The sequence below is a fragment of the Trichechus manatus genome, unplaced genomic scaffold, assembly GCF_000243295.1.
Source record: "Trichechus manatus latirostris isolate Lorelei unplaced genomic scaffold, TriManLat1.0 scaffold00043, whole genome shotgun sequence".
In the NCBI taxonomy this organism is placed as follows: domain Eukaryota; kingdom Metazoa; phylum Chordata; class Mammalia; order Sirenia; family Trichechidae; genus Trichechus; species Trichechus manatus.
Window position 1 is genome coordinate 10,565,483 of NW_004443979.1, and position 16,081 is coordinate 10,581,563.

At 36.1% G+C, this 16,081-nt stretch overlaps 1 protein-coding gene across 4 annotated transcripts in view; it reads right to left on the reverse strand.

Annotated features, from left to right (window-relative positions):
• SCFD1 (sec1 family domain containing 1) overlaps positions 1–16,081 on the reverse strand; it is a 114,771-nt gene that overhangs the window by 65,936 nt on the left and 32,754 nt on the right. For all 4 annotated transcript variants that reach the window (XR_002824121.1, XR_002824120.1, XM_004376537.3 and 1 more), the window contains exons 9-11: positions 15,164–15,249; positions 12,228–12,327; positions 1,712–1,851 (exon numbers count right to left, since the gene is read on the reverse strand). Coding sequence is in view for 2 of the 4 variants with exons in the window: in XM_004376537.3 (XP_004376594.1) it covers positions 1,712–1,851; positions 12,228–12,327; positions 15,164–15,249 (326 nt within the window). In the remaining 2 variants the exon portion in view is untranslated. The remainder of the gene's footprint in view (positions 1–1,711; positions 1,852–12,227; positions 12,328–15,163; positions 15,250–16,081) is intronic.

Here is a 16,081-nt window from a genome sequence, read left to right on the forward strand (position 1 = left end):
GGCAGAAGAGGGTTGTGTAGGCAGTCGTTTTGTAAAGACCTAACTCTGGGTGGTTAGGGTAAAAGAGAGAGAAAATGCCACATGGGTGGCTGGTGTCAGAGATGAAGGGGGAAAGTGGGTATGTGAATTTATCTTCACATTTTGGGGATCGGCCTTGTGTAGATTTTTATTTATGCACTATTGTACTACAATATTTAGAATAAGAAGTCTATGTCTACCTACAAACAAAAGATTAAAGTTCTTACTATTCAATTGACCTCTTATCTATTCCTAAATCATAGGGCCTAAGGAAAATATTCAAAATTTCCACATTTGAATAAAGAGACTTTTTTCTTAGGCTTTACTCTATTAGAGAATGTCAACTTTAAAATTAACTTTAAAACATCCTCCATTTCTATAAATAAATGTCTTTCTAATGAAATGCAATTCCTTGTACTTCACCATTCTGGAAGGAAATGTTAGACTATGGACTACAAAGGGAAGAAAATTATTTAAAATCGATTATAACAGTACCTAAAAGTTGCCCTAGTCAGAAAGAAAAATATAGCAATTTTTCTCTGCAGAGTCAAATTCTTTGTTACAGTAATGTGATTTTCCAGTGTTTTTAAAAAACAAGACATATAAAAAAACAGCATATTGAACCAAGACTATATTCTACTTCTCTTTGAACATAAATGTAAACTGAGAACAGAAAAACAGATTATCAGGATACCAAAAAATCAACCAGTTGCCGTCTAGTCGATTTCTGACTCATGGGGACCCTACGTGTTTCAGAGAAGAAATGTGCTCCTTGGGGTTTTCAATGGCTGTGACCTTTCAGAGGCAGACTGCCAGGACTTTCTTCCAAGATGCTTCTGGGTGGATTCAAACTGCCTCTTATAGTTAGTAGCCAGGTGCTTAACCATTTGTGCCACCCAGGAACTGATTCTATTTCTGACTCTCTCTCTTTCTCTAATAGTTACTGAGTCCATGAAGTACTTTATGTGTTAAGGGAACATAGCAACAGGTGGAATGTGTATTATCTGCCTAGAATAAATCACACAGGAAATTATTACAATTTTTTCACATATTACTTCTAATGTACTTTGAATAAATCTCCGGGCTTCAGGCTTAGGTACTCTCTCCACAGTTATCTAAACACTGGGTCATATGATGGCAAGGAAGACCCTCAATCAGATGGACTGACACAGTGGCTACAACAACAATGGGCTCAAACATAGCAAAGACTGTGAGGACGGCGCAAGACTGGGCAGTATCTCGTTCTGTTGTAATTAGGGTCGCTATGAGTCGGAGTCGACTCAACAGCACCTAACAACAACAACATAATGGCAAACATAGAAATAGATGAAAAATTCCCATCCCAATGTTTCCCCATCACAAAAACCTATTTCAATTAAAGACAGAGATGGTCTTGTAGAAGGTAGTAAGGATAGCAAAAAATTTTAGAAAGACTATGTGTAAAATCACATGGTATGAGCTTATTGACAAGGGAAATGGCCCCTGCAAAACAACAACAAAAACCTAGACATCGGGAAGGAATCAAGCAATAAAGTTACATATCTATATTTAATAGTAATGCCCACTCACTGTGTGGATAAACCACCATGATTGTTTTGATTTGCTTTTTCAGGTCTAATTCATTAAGTCAGATAACATATTCATTTCTCTTTAAGAGGTATATCTTTTACATTCTGATGTCTTTCTCACTTACCTTCCTTTATGTTTCTGCCAAAATTTATCAACTGGAGTTAAATCATAAGACTTCTTATTTTTTCTCTTTGGCCTTGCACCAGCTGGAGAATTTTCTACTCCTGAAGATTCTTCCAAATTAACTCTGTTTAAGTGGAAATCCTAGGAAAAAGTAATTTTATTTTAAATAATTTTTCTGAGTTTAAGAGCCATAAAATTCCTTCAGCAAGGAAAATAATCAAGATAGATTCTTGGTCTGAAATTTAAAAGAACTCCTTCCAATGTTTTGTTATACACAAATGTATTTTCAATTGTTTATGCACTTTAATGAAAATAACATATGATTAAAATGTCAAACAATATATAAAGAGTAAAGCCATATTATCTTGTGTATCCTTCTAGAAAAATATTTGTGCACACCAGCATAAATTTACTGGGGAAAAAAAAGGGAAGAGTCTTTCTAAATTTACTGGGGAAAAAATGGGATTACATTATACATATTCTATACATTATTTCTCTCATTTAATAATGTATCTTAGAGTTCTTTCTGTATCTGTTCATCTATGTCTGCCTCATCTTCATCATGGCTGCACAGCAGTCCAGTGTTCAACTGTATCAATTTATTTGACCAGGCCTCTTGATGCTTGGTTGTTTCCAGTAACAAATATAATCTTAAATATAGTTTTTAAACTCTTGGAGAGTCTTAAGCTACAATAATAGTAGTATTCCCTTTACATAAATTCTAAGAACCAGTCAGACTAGCAGTTGCTAAGCTTCTCTGCTTGGGACTAATTTTACTCATGTGAGGCTTGATTTTCTTGCCCTGTCTCAAAAAACAAGCATATAAAAGACCAAAAAAAAAAAAAAAAGGCAAGTATCTTTTCTGTCGTTTTCCCCCTTCTTGAATTAGACCTATGGGTTCCTTCACTTAACAGCAGTATTTTACGGTTCAACTCTACTCTGAAGAATAGTGAGCTAGAGATAAAACATGGCTATCAACAAATGAGTATAAGTGAAGGATGAGCAAGAAAAAAATTATACAGAGAAATTATCCAGCATGACTGTGATATAATCATCTTTAATTCTAAGGTATATGTGTAAGTTTTTAATTAATGATTAAATTTCTAGGCTTTAGCAAATATACAGAGTATAATTTAATCTCTTCTTCATTAAACAAGACCATCAACGCTGACCTTCTCAAATAAACCCCTCACAATAGCTTATATCCTTGCCATTTTCCCCTTAGATACAAAAACACCACAAAACAAAACAAACCCATTGCCACTGAGTCAATTCTGACTCACAGCAACTCTTCTGCACAGAGCAGAACTGCCCCATTGGGTTTCCAAGGCTGTAAATCTCCATGGAAGCAGACTGCCACATCTTTCTCCCGTGGAGTGGCTGGTGGATTTGAACCATGAGCATTTCAGTTATAAAAAACGGAGTGCAGAATATATCAATCTTTAATTGCCATCGTGGATTAAGTAACATGTCTATTGTCTGTCAAATAAACTACAGAAGCAATGAGGTAGCTCTGTCTTAATTATATGTGAAGTCCATACAAAAGAAAATCACAAATAAATAGTAATAAAATTTCTATTTCAAAGATGAAAAAACTGAGGCATAGAGAAATAAGTAAACTGTCCAAGGTAGTACAGAAATATGTGGTAGAACCAAAATTAAAACCCAGGAAGTCTGACTTTAAGGAGCCCTGGTGGTGCAATCGTTAAATACTCAGCTGCTAACCAAACGGTTGTTGGTTAGAACCCACTTAGCTGCTCTGCAGGAGAAAGACCTGGTGATCTGCTTCTGAAAAGACTACAACCAAGAAACTCTATGGGGAAGTTCTCTGTCACATGGGGTCACACTACGAGTCGAAAACTGACTCCAGGGCACCTAACAACAGTCTGACTTTATAGGTGCTGCTTTTAAACATCATGCTAACTCCATAATAAAAAGAATAGGGTTACTGGAATCAGATCTTATCACTCGAAATCTCAGGTAGTGTAGAACACATAAGCCACAGTTACACAATGTGGGTAGCCATAAGTGGCATCATTAGGCAACTTAAAGACTAGAGAGAGTTGCAATGAATGGTTGGGAAGACAAAGAAGAGTACAATATATTTCAAAATGTTAATATTATGTCTTTCCTATAGACTCCACATATTCTCATAACACAAACATATCACTAACCTTATTTAATTCTGCTTACTTTCCCATCCCCATATCTTAACTTCACTTTGCATAACAAACCATCCAGATAGGAAAAAAATAGAAACAGAACAATTGTCAAAAACCATTGTAAGCAATAAATAGATAGTAACAGCTACATCTGAGAAGCCCTGCTTTTAAACATTATCTAATAAAACAAAAGATACTAAAGAAGAGAAACATCTTTAAACAGCTAAGCTTTGTTAACTAGAATTTTTAGTAAAGAACTATTTCCATGATGATGACAGAGTTCATTCAAATTAAAAGTTACTTGCTAGTAAAATTACCACTCTATAAATAGGAAAGCATATTATTACTGAAGTCTTGATGAAATATTTAAAAGAAAACACAAAATGATAAAGGAATAAAAGATGTTAAGAGTTCTGAGGAATAATGTAATAGCAACAAGAACATTTCCACTCTTTGCATGAGAGCAAGGCAAATACGGAAAAGTAATTTTCAGTCTTGAAAATTGGGAATTAGAACATTCTGTGCTATACGCAGCCATGTTAAAGAAATTCAAGGCTGTGACCTCTCGGAAGCAGACTGCCAGGCCTCACTTCTGACGTGACTCTGGGTAAGTTTGAACGACCATCCTTTCAGTTAGTAGTCCAGCGCTTAACCATTTGCACCACCCAAAACACAAACACCAAGTCCACTGCCACTGAAGTCGATTCCAACTCATGGCAACCCTATAGGACAGAGCAGAATTGCCCCAAAGGGTTTCCAAGGCTGTAATCTTTAAGAAGCAGACTGCCACATCTTTCTCTGCAGAGCAACCTGTAGGTTCGAACCATCAACCTTTTGGTTAGCAGCCGAGCACTTAAACACTGCACCACCAGGGCTCTTGCACCACCCAGGGGCTCCTAATAGCATAATACTACTATAGTAGTATGTGGAGTCCCTGGGTAGTATAAATGGTTAACACCTTTGGTTATTAACTGAAAGGCTGGAGGTTCGAGCCCACCCAGAGGCACCTCGGAAGAAAGGCCTGACAATTTTCTTCCAAAAAATCAGCCACTGAAAACCCTAGAGAGCACAGTTCTACTCTGACACACATGGGTCATCATGAGTTGGAATCATTCAATGGCAACTAGTTTATACCATGTGTGTATAAAACCAAAAAGCCAAACTCGTTGCTGTCAAGTCAATTCCGACTCACAGCGACCCTACAGGACAGAGTAGAACTGTCCCACAGGGTTTCCAAGGAGCAGCCAGTGGATTCAAACTGCCAACCTTTTGGTTAGCAGCCAAGCTCTTAAACACTGTGCCATCAGGGCTATGTATAAATACTTACATATATATACACATACTGTATACATATAGTCATGCACCACATAACGTCCACTCAGGCAATGTCCGACTGCACATGTCTGTGGTCCCTGGGTTACAAATGTCTGACTTACGTACAACCCATAGTTATAAACTAACCCCCGTAAAGCCTACTATATTAAAAATTTGAGGTACAACAGTGATTCATAATGACAAATGGGCACTATTTTGCGATGTGCATCAAAACTTCTACTACCGTATTGTTAGATGTTTTAGTGTTTCTGTAATGTTTTTTATAGACAGAAAGGTACATTATATACTACATACTAAGACAAACACTTGACACTGATGTTAGATATGAATCATACCAAACTGTTCCAACTTATGTACAAATTTGACTTAAAGACAGACTTAGGAACAAAATTTGTTTATAATCTGGGGACTGCCTAAAGAGAATATGGTGTTCACACAACATCTAAATTACATAATGTCCTATTTCACAGAACGTATCATGGATGTTAAGCCACGCCATGACAGTACTAAAAAGCCGTGGTGGAAAAGCAGTTAACTGCTCAGCTGCTAACTGAAAGCGGCCATTCGGACCTACCAGCTGCTCCATGGGAGAAAGATGTGGCAGTCTTCTTCCATAAACGTCACAGCCTTGGAAACCCTATGGGGCAGTTCTACTCGGTCCTATAGGGTCACTATGAGTTGGAATTGACTCTATGGCAATAGGTTTGGTTTGGTTTATGTTATATATTATTATAATGCTATTATAGTATTTCTAATGAGCTGGAAAAATCTCGCAGACACATTGCTAGCAATATGGAAACATTTTCTACCAATCTTCATGTGATAACGTGAACTCAGAAGCAATTTATCCTGACTCTAGAAACGCTAGTAAAGAATCTGGGCCTTAATGATTTAGAACTACACTGTCTAATATAGTTGCCACTAGTCACATGTGACTCTTTAGTACCTGAAATGTGGCTAGTCTAAATTGGGATGTGATATATGTGTAAAATACACACTGGATTTCTACGACTTAGTATAAAAAGAAAATACAAAATATTTAATGTTTTATATAGCCAACACACTTTCGGAAGGAACTTCGTATGAACAAGTACGGTAAAATCTGTATTTGTTTGGATTAAATGAGTAGACACTTATATTATACTTCTGACTTTTAGGCAAATGCCTGAAACTAGGCTAACATAGTGCTGCCCAATAAATGTTTGGCTTTAATAAAGATTTGAGGGTCAATACAGTAATTTGGTCAAAGCATCAACCTTGAACTACACTTAGGTATCTGTTATATTGTAATCACACATCTTTAAGAAAATGAGCGCTTTCAAAATGCTTCTCTGATAACCTTTTAAAATATATATATATTAACTTGGAAACTACTTTTCTTTCGAGTGGCAAAAAAAGGTAAACTTTATTATAGTTCCTATGTATATTAGCATAAGTTCTGATTGAATGTTTCAAATAATAAGAGTCAGTAGCAGGGGCCAAAAGCATGATAAGGGAAACTAAGATCTGAAAAAAAAAAAAAAAAACAAAAACAAAAAAAGAAGGCCAGGTAAAGGACAAAATACTGAAATTATGTACAACCCTTTGACTAATAACCACTCTTTGGAGTTGAACAATCAAATCCACTCTTCCCCCAACCAAGATATAGTAAAAAAAAAAAAATCGCAATTTTCTAATGACTAATTTTGTTTGTTATATCCTGATAAAAGGCAAAGGGCACTGTGAAGTTTGTCACCAGAAGAGTGTATTTCTTATTTTAAATGACAACAATTGTCCTTCTGGCACATACTGAAGTTATGTGAATTTTCATAGTTGTTTTGAAGGTCTGGTATCCAAACAATTATCAAAGTTTGAGATTCTCAGGGCAAAGACATTAAATATAAAAAGCAAACTGTAATTTCAAGTTAACATTTCCTATCTAGAACTTTAACTCCACCTTGTGGAGGTAAAGAGTATAATTATTACAAATTTTCAAAGCTCTGATAAAAAACATCAAAAGCAGCAGTTTTAATAACAAAAAACAGCATGGTTACAACATCTCCATTATAGTTTATTCACAACTAAAAACTGCATTAAAATTAATGAACAGGATCAGGTCAATCTAAGTTGTGCAATTTAAAAGTTGTGCAATTTGTTACAAGCAATCTCTCCCAAGTGACTAGTTTCATAAGATCTAAATATATTCTAATAATAATGCTACTGAGAAAAGATTGCTTAAAGAGTAATATGGAATCTGAAAACCTAGCCTAAAAAGGTAGCTAGACAGGTGCATTGCTCTTATTTATAACAGTAAAAAGCAAAAGCAACACAAATAATAACCCAAATGTCCATGAAAGCAAGAATCATGTCTGCTTTGTTTACTTTCTAGGCCCAGTGATTAGCACAGTATTCTGGTACATAGTAGGCACTTAATGAATATTTGCTGAACTGAATTTTGGGAGGGACACAAAAGTTGCCAACTTTTTATTTTGTGAAATGAAGATTAAACAAAAACAAAGGAAAAACCTCCTACTATTTACTTTCACCATCTTTTATTTTTAAAAGGATATTTCAGTATCAAAGATTCGAAAGAAAAATTAATGTAAAAGTTATAAAAACTCATTTCATAGTCCTTATTATCCTCATTTCACTCTGGACTAGGGAAAACTTCAAGGACCAGATTTAGCCTGGTCCGTTTTGGGGTAATGACTGCCTTAAGTTATGTTTCTCAATTTTCTCTTCTGACAATGGACTCAGAGCATATTTCCTTATACTGTGATAACTTGCGCATGTGCCTTATCTCCCTCCCTGAAAGAATCATGCACTTTAATTTTCTCCATCGGGGAATCCAGAGGGAGCCCAGGAACTTCTCAAGTTCAAGAATTAGAAAGAATCCCTAGATATCTCAGTGCTCTGGATAGCCTCCACTGGCCTCTATAACACCACTGGCAGGAATGAAGAGGTAACCTCTGATCTGTAGGTTCTCCCTAAGACCCTGAGCCCTTGCTCCCATCCAGCAATCAAGGCCTCAGCAACCCAGTCTAACTTGAGATCACCAACACTATCTCATGTCCATTAATCCCCCTTTCAGATCTCATCTTTCATTCTTATCCAACTCCTGAAACCTTGTGTCATAATTTCTGGATCTTGTACTGAGCCATCAGCAAAGTCTCCAATTCTCAACTTCTTTAGACTTCTCTTATATACTTTCATCCTCCAACTCAACTCCAACTGGCTACGTCTTACAGCCTTCTCAGGTGGCAGCTACTTTTTTCCCCCTCGCAAACATCTTATGCCACTGGGACTGGGTTTAGGGTCTTCCTTATGATCCCCACACCCTTCACTTGCCTTCTTCCCTGAAACAACCCCAGCTTTGAATCTTGCATCATCAGCTTATACCACTGGTTCTCAATCTCATTTTTGCTTCCCCCTACCTACCCCCCAAGGGTATACTTGGTAATGTCTGAAGTCATTTTTGGTTGTCACAACTGAAGGAGTGCTACTGGTAACTACAGGGTAGGGGCCAGAGATGCTGCTAAACATCCTACAATGCACAGGGCAGCCCCTCACAACAAAGAATTATCGGGTCCAAAATGTCAAGTGTCAAGGTTGAGAAATCCTGGTCTATACTACTCACTTATACCTTCTACAGACCTGCAGGACATTTTCTATCCCTGCATCATTAACTTTTCTCTTGATCATTCTCATTGGTATACAAACGTGCTGCAATTTCTCCCATTTAAAAATCTTTTCTGTCCTCACATCCCCTTCCAGCAATCACTCCTCTTCTCAACTCCGCTGTACAGCAAAACTCTTACAGTTGTCCATACAGTATTCCTCTCCTAATCTCTCTTGAATCTACTTCAGTTAGTGTTTTGCGCTTACACTACGGAAACTGCTCTTACAATGTCACTAATGATCTTTACATTGTCACATGCAATCGTGACTTCTTAGTCCCCAGTATTTGTCCCAATTGATCCCTCCTTCCTCTTTGAAACAGTTAATTCACTGGCTTTTAAAAATAACACAGATCTAGTTCTCATACCTTACCGGTTGGTCCTTCCCACACTACACTGCTGGTTCCCATTCATCTCCCTGTCCTCTCAACATTGAAATGCCTGAGAGTTCAGTTCTTGGAACTCTTCTCTTTTCTATCTATATTCATTGTCTTAGTGATCTAATCTTGTCTCTTGGCTTTAAAACCATCTATACATGGACCATCTGTAAATTTATTTCTCTAGCTCCAACCTTTCTCCTGAACTCCAGACTCCTATATCTAACTACCTACTTAGTATATCCACCTGGATATCTTAACAGGCATTTAACACTTACCGTGTCCAAAACTAAACATCTGATCTTTCCCTCAAACTTGCTCCTTCCATGTCTTCCCCATCCCAATAAATAACAATTACATCTTTCCATTTGCAAAGGCCAAAACCTTGGAGTCATCTTTGACTCCTCTTTCTCTCAGATTCCCCCACCTAATACATCAGTAAATCCTGCACTCTACATTCAAAAGATAATCACAACCTTCACCATTTCCATCCTAGTATAAGCCTTTATCATCTCGTGCTAAGATAATCCCAACAGCCTCCTAACTGGTCTCCTTGTTTCTTCCCTTGCCCCCCGACCAATCTCTTCTCAACATAGCAGTTAGAGTGATACTCTTAAAATGTACATCAGATTTCACTTCTTTGCTCAAACTGTATGTGGTTCCCCATTTCCCTAAATTAAAAGCCAATGTCCTTACGACAGTCTATGTCCTATACTATCTTGCTTCCCATGCTCTCTGTAGCCTCATCTGCTGCTATTCTCCCTGCCTCACTTCACTCTAGCCACACTGGCTGCCTTGCCATCTTTTAAACCTATCAGGCATCCTTCTGCCTTGTATTTCTATTATTATTATTATTATTTTTATGCCATAGAGTTGATTCTGACTTATGGTGACCCCACGTGTGTCAGAGAAGAACTGTAATCCACAGGGTTTTCAATGACTGATTTTAAGTAGATTGTCAGGCCATTCTTCAGAGGCACCTCTGGGTGGACCTGACCTGCCAATCTTCTGGTTAGCAGCTGAGTGCATTAACTGACTGCAGCACCCATGGACTCTATTTCTCCTACATAGCTGCATAATCACTACGTTACCTCCTTTCAATCTTTCCTTAAATGTTACTTTATTAGTGAGGTCTTCCCTATATAAAATACAATCTTCTTCACAATTTTCTACATTATTCTCCTCCAGAGTACTTTCCATCTTTTTGACGTTACATTTTATTTATTGTCTGTCTTTTCTACTAAAATGTAAGATCCAGAAAGACAGGAATATTTTTGTCTGCTTTGCTTATTGCTGAATCCAGTGTCTAGAACAATGCTTGTCAAAGAGTAGGAACTCAAATACTGGTTGAACTGAATTCCTCTTCTCCAGCCTCTTCCTTGACCTCCTAAAATCAGCTTCTACACTTTATTACTCATAGACTTAATTTAGTGGTCTCTTGATTCTTTTTGCCCTCTCCACTGAATCTGAGTTGACTACTATTTCCTTGACACTCATCCTAGAGTCATAACATAAGACTCTAGGATAAAGAAGCATGTTATTACAAGGGAAAGATTAGTCCAAAGGACTAATGGACCACAACTACCACAGCTTCCATCAGACTGAGTCCAGCACAACCAGATGGTGCCCAGCTACCACCAGTGACTGCTCTGACAGGGATCACAAAAGAAGGTCCTGGACAGAGCTGGAGAAAAACATAGAACAAAATTATAATTCACAGAAAAAGACCAGACTTACTGGTCTGACAGAGACTGGAGAAATCCCTAGAGTATGGCCCCTAGACACTCTTTTAACTCAGTACTGAAGTAACTCCTGAGGTTCACCCTTCAGCCAAAGATCAGATAGGCCCATAAAACAAAACAAGACTAAATAGGCACACCAGCCCAGGGGCAAGAATAAGAAGGTAGGAGGGGACAGGAAAGCTGGTAATGGGGAACCCAAGGTCAAGAAGGGGAGAGTGTTGACATGCTGTCAGGATGGCAACCAACGTCACAAAACAGTATGTATATTGTTTAATGAGAAACTAATTTGCTCGGTAAACCTTCATCTAAAGTATAATAAAAAAAGTATGTTATAACTGAGCTGCTAATTTCTATCAGTAATTCTGAAATCATATTCATTAAATATTTTAGAGCTAATAGCTTGAGTTTTAAAGACATAAACTGTTAAACCTAAACCATTTATTACAGGTCATTCATTTCCCTTTCTATATATATTTCAAGCATTCTTTGCAATAATGATACGTAATCCCTAGAGGCCCGGGCTAGGAGTTAGTAAGCTAGAGTTCTAGTCTTGGCAGAGACAATGATTTTGGTTCAAATATTTTAATTTCTGTCTTTCAGTTTTTCTATCATCAAATGGGGCCTATTCTGGTCCTATTAAACAGTGCCTTACAGAGAAGATACCTGTATAGAGATTTTCTTCCCATTTCCTCTGAAGATTGGAGCTGTGCTATGTTTATCTGTACATATCACATTCTCTGCACAATCAACACTGAGTAGATGAATATATGCATGGATAAATACAAATTTTTGTTGTAAGGATAAAATCAGATAATTGGAAGTACTTCAGAAAACATATGGTGTAACATAAAAAAAATAAAAACACACTACTTTTACCATAAAATGAGGTTTAACTGATTCCCAATGAAAAGGGAGAAGTTACAGCTTCTTTCCCCAGGGTGAAACATTTATTTATTTATTTGGTACGGAAAAAAAAAAAAGCACTCATTTTCCTCCATTTCTTTTTTTCCCCATCATTGCCAACAATACCACTGACTTATCATTTAAAGATTATAAATTTAGAACTTTAAACTTCAGTGCTTTACTATTCCTTAGCATCTACATTCAGTAATAGCAAATTCCATCAGTTTTTTGTTCACATTTCTCAGCTCTATCCTTCTCATCTTCGTTTCTATAGCCATGATGTTAATTTTAAATGTAATGTTACTTTATTTCAGTAAATAAGTGCTATATTTAGCTTCTTACCAGTACATCATGCACCAAAGCTTGATAAGTCCAAGTATGGTGTAAAGGAGTTGCCAAATCTATGTTTCTGTCAACAAGGACCAATAAAGGCCTTTGGAAGCTGTAAATATATTTAAAAAAAATTATATAACTGTTGACACCAGTGTATACATCTCAAGTCATCTAACACTTTCCCATATATGTCATTTTGATATGAACAATAGTTATGCTAACATTGAAACTCCATAATACTTTGTTTTTTAAAAAATTTCTAGTACAGCTAGCCAAGTAAAGAAATGCTCTGGACTACTTACAGCTTGTGTAATGTGAGATTATAAGTCTTACTTAAGAGAACTTTTACAGAAGAGGAAATGTGTACAAATACTTTTAGAGAATAATTTTTGTAGTTATGAAAATAAGTTGCATCTACTTAGAGACATATTTCACATTCTAGAAAAAAAGGCAAAATGAATAATCATTGTCAGCTCAAGGGAAAACATAATTAAAGAGAATATGATCTTATAAATATACACGTTTGATAGTTTCATAAATTACAAACTGCAATTTTTTGCTGTAAACACAAATTCAAAAAACCAGACCCTAGGAAAGTTTATCTCAAAACCCTTATGTCATTACAAAGTACAAAACCAGAGCATCATGGCACAAAAGTACCTAATTATATAAATAATTATATTCACTTAATAAACATGGGCTATGACACTTCACGTATTGTTTAATCATAATTACAAGACAGATGTGAAATGAACTACACTGAAAGCAAACTGAGGCATGAAGTCATTTAGTTGCCATGTGTCTACAGTAGTTTTAGAGATTTGCTTTAGAGGCACTACTGGAGTACATATCACTTTTCAAAAACCACTGCTATCTGATATATATTAACTATACGCACATATTTTCTCCTGGTACAGATCTCTAACCATTTTAGTGACTCATTACACCCTGCTAGGTATAGGGGAGTGGACTCTCCCAGCTGCACTACTTATAAGACTATAGGGTAAAAAGTGGGAGTGGCACCATCATCACAATCATTTATTACTTCAGAGCAAGATGGAAGGCAAGGACGGATGGCCTACAGCAGGATTTCTCAACCTCAGCACTACTAATATTTTCTACCAGATAATTCTTTGTTATGGTGGATGTCCTGTGAGTTGCAGGATGTTCAGCAGCATCCTACAATGCATCCCATTAGATTACAGTAGCAGCGCCCCAGTTGTGATAACCAAAATTGTCTCTAGACATTGCCAAATGTCCCCGGGGGTAATATCGCCCCTGGTTGGGAATCACTGTTGTTGTAAGTTGCTGTCAAGTCACTTACAGTTATTTTCAAATGTATTTAACAATAGTCAGTTTACTTATTCTTAGTTATAATAATTTTAAAATACATCAAACAAATTAAGAAACAACACAACTATATTATGATAATGAGAACAATATTTTTTTTTAATTATTCAAATAAAATGGTGTCTTTATATAGGTTTTGAAGGCCTGTACCAGAGCACTATAAAAAACGATCTATTAAGTTAGGTATGACCTAGTGGTTGCTTTTGTTAAAAATAAATAATAAGCTGAGAATTTGTTTACTGTTTCAGATACACTGTGAAGAACATTTAAGAAAGGCCATGAAATTATAAAACAGTTTAGAAAAACATGGGAACTGGAGCAGTTGACCAAATAATTGAAACACAGTGTTAGTGTTAACCCCAAATTACAGGAGTAGTACACAGGCCTTAGGAGCCATCAAAATTGTCTTGAAATGAAGAAGTCTATAGGAGGTTATCAAGAAACTGTTATTCCTGAAGGGCAGTTAATTCTCTGGGCATCGATTTATTTCATGGAGTTTATCTGTTAACTCACCTAAAACTGAATGTAAGAATTAATTTTCCAAAATACTGTCTCTTTGCTTTAAATAATTCTCAGCTATCTGAATGAGTTTCTTTACTTCTTTTTTTATTTTATTGTGCTTTAGGTGAAAGTTTACAGCTCACATTAATTTCTCATTCAAAAATTTATACACTTATTGTTTTGTGACATTGGTTGAGATCCCCACAATGTGACAGCACGCTCCCCCTTTCTATCCCAGGTTCCCTGTGTCCATTTGTCCAGTTCCTGCCCCTTCCTGCATTCTCATCCTGCTTTTGGACAGAAGCTGCCCGTTTGGTCTCGTATATTAGATTCAACTAAGAAGCACGTTCCTCACATGTATGATTTTTTGCTTTATAGGTCTGTCTAATCTTTGAAAGGTTTCTTTACCTCTTCATCCCAATATTCTGACCATTATTAATAATGGAAAGATAAACATATTATAATGTATAGGTTTTTTGTTCTTTTAGTATTTCTATTAAAATAATAATTGAGCAGCAGTAACTTTGGCATTACTTCCTCATGCTAGAAATTCTAACAAAGACAAAAATGCTTTGCGAGTTTAAGCTTATAGTATTTTAATGTAAAAATGGAAATTAGTTAAGTAGAAAGAGATGTAAGTGTCACAAGTTTTTCACTGCTTTTTTTCATTACCAAGGGGTTTAATAATAATGAAAATGGAATGGCTTCAGACTTCTAAAACCATATGAACAGAAATGTTCCTCAACAGTCTTAAATGTTATTCAAAATGTATCTCAAAAGATCCAACTGAAACATCAAATTCTCAGCTTATTTATTTATTTAACAGAAGCAACTAGTAGGTCATATATTCTCCTTCAAATGATAAAATACAACATAAATTTCTATTAAAAGAAGGTAAATTGAATAAAATATTCCATTTGTATTTCAAGAACAATTTAAGTTAAAATCCTGATTCTAATTACTTCATTAAAAATAAACAAGTTTCAATAACAAGGATAAGACTGTTATATTCCTATCACACAAGAAAAACGAACAAAAAGCTCTACAAATGTTTTATTTTCAAGTCCCTATAAGTATATTAACTAATATAATACCTGAATTGGCCAGCTCCAAGTGTGTCACCTGTAAAGAGACTGTTTCTTGCATCTCTTAGATTCTCCCGAAGTTTCTTATCTAGTTTCTGAAAAATCAAATTTGAGAGTAACTCTTAATGAACAGTTTCATAAAACTTTATATAAGATAATAATATAATGTGTTCCTAGCTTCATAAACAAGAAAATTGCAATTTCTTTACAAAATAGCAATTCTAAGATCTAAATATTTTAGCTTCTTTTCTATTTCAATACTATCGTAACTTGGACTTAAAAAAGATCAATGCCTTTTCTGCTGTGACTTGGGCTTGATTTCACATAAGAACTCTTAATTGGCTGATTTTACTTTAGGTCCAGAAAACGCTTTGCAGTAATAACCCACCCTCTCTTCTCAAGCATGACTCTGTTGCACCAAGGTAGGTGTATATATGGGGAAAATGTCCACTTGGATGGGTAGATGTGAAGAGACAAGAGGTGGCTGCCAACAGGGCCCAGAACAGAAATGGAATATGTGAAGCGGAACAGCCTTCCACCATTCAGTGATTCATTTGGGCTAATAAAACTCCAAAATGTTAACATTTCTCCCTCTGACTTTCCCTGCCTCCCATCCTCTCTCCTTTTCAGGAACCCTTTAATTTCTCTACTAGCATTAATTTCTTTATACTTTTTTTTTTTCAATTGTACTTCAGGTGAAGGCTTACAGAACTAATAGTTTCTCTTGAAACAGTAGTACACATATTATTTTATGACATTGATTAACAACCCCACAACATGTCAACCCTCTCTCTTCTCGACCTTTTTTTTTGGTGAAAATATACATAGCCAAAGATACACCATTTCAAACATTTCTACACGCACAGTACAGTGACATCGACTACGCTCTTCCAATTGTGCTGCTATTCTCACTTTAGATGAAGGCTT